The following is a 5000-nucleotide window of genomic DNA, read 5'->3' as shown; positions in this document are numbered from 1 at the left end:
TTCTTTTTATATATAAATTCTTATTATATATAAATTTATTAATATAATAATATAATTGTTGTTAATAAATAAAAAGAGATAAAAAATAAATAGTTATAATAAATAGTTATAATAAATACTTCCTTTATTCCTCTTTATACGCTACTTATTCTTTTCTTATAGACTACTATTTCTGTGTATTATTCCCTCCCTTTCTCTCCTATTACCCATGTCTATTTTTCTTATTAATGCCTATTGTATCTAATAGGAAGGAAGAGTTGTTTCCCTCTACAGGATTGCCTTTTTCGGGTGTATAGGCACCTCCAGTCATCTTATTATATACTTCTTTATACATATTAAGCAGAAAAAGAAATAGTTTTGTTGCATTAATAAGGGTAGACCAGCGAATAGGACGACGATGCGAATTGTTGCATGCATAAAAGGAGCTAAAAGGGGAGAATATCCATTAAGTACATATTAAAAGAAGTTGAATTATTGTTTATTTAATTCATTTATAGGATGAAAGCAACTCTGAGGTGTACAGACACCCCGAGTTGCATAAGATTTTTTTGTCGTGGTAAATTGTACTATTGAGACGGATGGACAAGAGGAAGAAAGCGCTAAAAGTTGGGGAGTAAATAAGACGACCTAAGAGTATTAATTTAATTTAATTAATTATGAATAATTTTTCATCATTTTCTGCAATTTATTTTGCTGTATTTGTTTGCTTTCCTTAGTCGTATCTGGGTCGAGCCGATCTGCAATACCGTTGATCGTGTTGATTAGACCCATTTTTCTTCGTTTTTTCTTTAATTTTTCTGCATATTCATGAATAAAATAAGAAAAACAATCAATTTCAATGGTTAAATTGCCGAGTTTCCTTGATTTTACCCCCGTCAACTTTGCGCATTTCAGCTGTACACCCGGACCCTCCTCAATCAGAAGCCCAGCAGCGACGCGCAAACACGAGCCCCCCGCGACAGCGGCATCGACGCATGATGAGCGACAAGATCCTGTATATTTATTCATTTATTTTTCTTTTTTTTTATTTTATGTTTTTTATTTTCTTATTTTGCCTTATAAGAAGGAAGAAGTCCTTAAGAAGCGACCTACACAGTCGCCTCCTTATGGGCGTGGAATCCGCCATCCCCGCCCGACTCGATATTTCCGCTGATTATCTTGTTTTTTTTACATAATTTTCCTGCTTTTTATGATTTTTTCCTTCTCTTTTTATTATAGCAGGAAGGAGTATGTGATAAAAGGTTCCATGAAGGGGGGATGGAGCCATATTCATGGTTGAATATACGCCCTTGTACGAATAGTAGAGGGCTCGATCATCGTCATAGTACATAGTACTAGTACTGTGCCTATAAATACACCGTATATAACTGTATATTGAATAAATAATATAATTTAATTAATTAGTTAATTATTTATTTAATTAGTTAGTCTTTTTTTAATGAATGCAATGGTATCTTCTTTTGTAGGATTAAGGTCTTCCCTGTTGCGGATTGGCCGAGTAATTTTTTTGCTTTTTTTTTGCAGTAACAGCAGCAACAGCAGCAACAGCAGCAACAGCAGCAGCAGACTGTTGCTGCTGCAGGTTGCTTATTGCCAATTAAGTGGTACAAGTGAGTCCCCATGGACAAATGGTGCAGCAACTATAACAGATCCTTCTTATGACTTAGCAGCATCTTATGATAATACAGCAGGAGCATCTCTCCCTTCATGGGATTCTTCTGTATCTGGTGTATTGCAGCCAAGTGGTGAGCATAAGCAGCAGCAGCAGCAGCAGCAACAGCAGCAGCAGCAGCAGCACCAGCGACAGGATGAGGATGAGGATGAGGATGAGGAGCAGCAGCAGCAGGTAATAAGGGAAGGAGAGGAGCAACATAATACAAATCGTGTACTTATATTAAGGAAGCAAATAAAGGATTATATAAGTGCATCTATGCTGCTGCTGCTGATGACAGCAGGTATAGTAGCGGGTGTACAGATAGGCAGCAGCAGCAGCAGCAGAAGCAGCAGCAATATATTTCGTGGTCTATATAAGAAGGATAAGAAGAAGAAAAGTATAAGTAGACGTATAAGTACAACAAGCAGCAGCAGCAGCAGCGGAGGGAGGAAGAAAAGAAGAAGAAGAAGAAGCAGCAGCAGCAGCAACAGGAAGAAAGGAATAAAAAAAACAAGAGAAGAAATAGATCAATTAGTTGCTGCTGCAGAGAATATAGCGCATGCATTCAAGGACGAAGAAGTTGCTTCCCGTGTCTCTTCTTGTATATTAGCGCATGCAGCAGCACTAAGAGCAGCAGCAGCAGATGCACAATTTTATGATTTTAAGCAAATAATACAAGCAGCAGCAGCAGCAGCAGCAGCAGAACAAGGAGAAACAGGAATTGAACAAACCCCAATAACAGCAGCAGGAACAGAATCAACAGCAGCAACAGCAGCAGGAGTAGATCAGCAAGAACAAGGAGAAATACCTTCTTATACAATATCTTTATCTCCTCCTGTTTCCCCATCAACATTAACATCTTCCTCTTCTACTGCAGCAGCAGCAGCAGCAGCAGCAGGATACCATTGGCGCAGCATTCTGTCATTAACAAACGAACTGCAGCAGCTGCAGCTATCCCGTCTTCGTTACCTACAAAGGGAAGGAGGATTCTTATGTCATAGTACTGCCTTCCGTGCATCTAGTGTATGTACACTAGCTGCAGCAATAGAAACAGATTCATTAAGGGTAGAGGCAGCACTAACAGAACAAATAATGCGGGGAAGTAAATGGGATAAACATTTACTTAGTTCGTTACTATATAGCCAACAAAGAGTAATAAATAATATAAATATAAATAATATAAATATAGATAATAATAATATATATAATAATAATATAGAGAAAAAAAGGAATAAAATAAATATATATAAGCCTATTGAATTAATTAAATTATATAATTATATAATAAAAAGAAGAAAAACAGCAGAAAATATATTTAATAGAATAAAAGTTGGATATGAATTAGTAAATAGTTGGGAAAATATATCCAAACCTATTCATCTTATTCAATCTAAATTAGAGGCTAATGAATTAATTCATCAATTTTATATACTTATACAGCATATACAATTTACTACACAACAAGCTGCTGCTGCTGCTGCTGCTGCTGCTGCTGCTGCTGTTGTTGCTCAAGAGAGAGAGAGGGAGAGAAGGGATAGGGGAGAGAGAGAAGAGGGAGAAGGAGAAGAAGAGGGAGAAGGAGAAGAAGAGGGAGGAATAAGATTAGAGGAGAGGAAAGAGGAGAGAGTAAAAGAAGTATGGGAAGAAGCATTACGTACACTGCAGCAGCAGCAGCAGCAAGCAGCAGAAATAGTTAATCGTCTTAATGAGGAGAATAGACCTGTTAGATCTATTGCTTATATACATAGATTACGTCATTTATATAATAATGCACAAGATATTGTTCTTGCTGCACATACACAAGCAGCAGCAGCAGCAGCAGCAGCAGCAAGAGCAGCAGCAGTAAAAGGAACAAGAAGAAAAAAAGGAGAAGAATATGATGATGGACAAACAGATACAGAAACAGCAGCAGCAGCAGCAGCAGCAGCAGCAGCAGCAGCAAGTACACCTGGATTAGAGGAAGAGATAGAAAAGATGCCATTTAATATATTATTAGATCGTGTAAGAGAGGAAGCAGCAGCAGCAGCAAGACATGCAGAATTAGCAACATTATTAGTAGATAATATAGAGGAAATAGAGGAGAATAGGATAAGAAAAGAAGAAGAAATAAATAAAATAAATAATATAAATAAAATAGATAATTATATAAATACAAGTCATGCACAATTAAGAAGAACAGCAAGTGTTGCATACCAATTAGCAAAATTAGCAGCAAATGCAGCAGCAGCAGCAGCAGAAGCAGCAAATCTAGTAGAGAATTGTGGTGGTAGAAAAGGAGCAGCAGCAGCAGCATTAAAAAGGAATAAAGAATTAAGAAAAGAAGCATATGATGCAACATATGCAGCCGTCAGGTGTATAGGCACCTATGGTGCATGGCAACAATTAGATATAGCAGTAAATAATGCAGTAATTAAACTACAGATAGGAATAGATTCTTTATCTAATAAAAATAAAATAAATAAAAAAATAAATAATAATAATAAATATAATATAAATATGAATAAATATAGAGGAGAGGTCGAGAGAAGAGGAGGAGAGGGAGAAAAGGATGAGGAAGAGGGAGAGGAAGAAGAAGAAGAGGAGGAAGAAGAAGGAGAAAAAAGAAGAAAAAGAGCATTAAAATTATTAAAAGAAGGAAATATATCATTAACAAGAAGAAGATATAAAAAAACAGCACAATTAATATCTGCAGCAAGGCATGCATTACATCTTATGAATATCAATAGAAGAATACAACAAATACATTTATTAGAGGAAACTAGTAATAATTATATTAATTATAATTATAATTATAATTATAATAATTATAATAATTATAATAATCTTTCTTCTTCTCCTTATTCTTCTTCTTATTCTTCTTCTTCTTCTTCTGCTGCTGTTGCTGCTGCTGGTGCTGCTGCTGGCGTTGGTGCTGCTAATGCTAGTGGTGGTCCTAGTGGTGGTGCTCGTGGTGGGGATAAGGGGAGGGGGAGAGGGAGGGGAGAGGAAGAAGAAGAGGAGGAAGAAGAAGAAGAGGAGGAAGAAGAAGAAGAAGAAGAAGAAGGGGGAGAGGGAGGAAGAGGGAGGGAGAACAGGGAGGAGAGGGAGAATCGTGCGGCTGCTGCTGCTGCAGAAGCGAGGAGGAGAAATATTGTTGCTGCTGCTGCTGCTGCTGCAGCAGCAGATGTACATGATGATGAATATGATTATGATGATGAGGAAGAAGAGGAGGAAGAAGAAGAAGAGGAGGAGGAGGAGGAAGAAGAAGAATATTGATTTATTATACAATACAAATAAATAAATAAATAAATAGCCGTTATATATGTATATGTGTGTATGTATGTACTTATATATATATATATATATA

General features: G+C 36.6%; 1 protein-coding gene across 1 annotated transcript; it reads left to right on the top strand.

Annotated features, from left to right (window-relative positions):
* Positions 1–1271: 1271 nt before the first annotated feature.
* EMWEY_00054690 (hypothetical protein, conserved) lies at positions 1272–4909 on the top strand (the record flags this gene model as incomplete). The annotated part of the gene is made up of 3 exons (XM_013480148.1): positions 1272–1291; positions 1525–2756; positions 3168–4909. The coding sequence occupies 3 exons, from the start codon at positions 1272–1274 to the stop codon at positions 4907–4909; spliced, it is 2994 nt and encodes a 997-aa protein (XP_013335602.1).
* Between the last annotated feature and the right edge of the window lie 91 nt (positions 4910–5000).

This window comes from Eimeria maxima, genomic scaffold (assembly GCF_000499605.1).
Source record: "Eimeria maxima Weybridge genomic scaffold, Emw_scaff1670, whole genome shotgun sequence".
Lineage (NCBI taxonomy): Eukaryota > Apicomplexa > Conoidasida > Eucoccidiorida > Eimeriidae > Eimeria > Eimeria maxima.
Note: the sequence above shows the minus strand (reverse complement) of the source record. Positions and strands in the feature narration are given on the sequence as shown.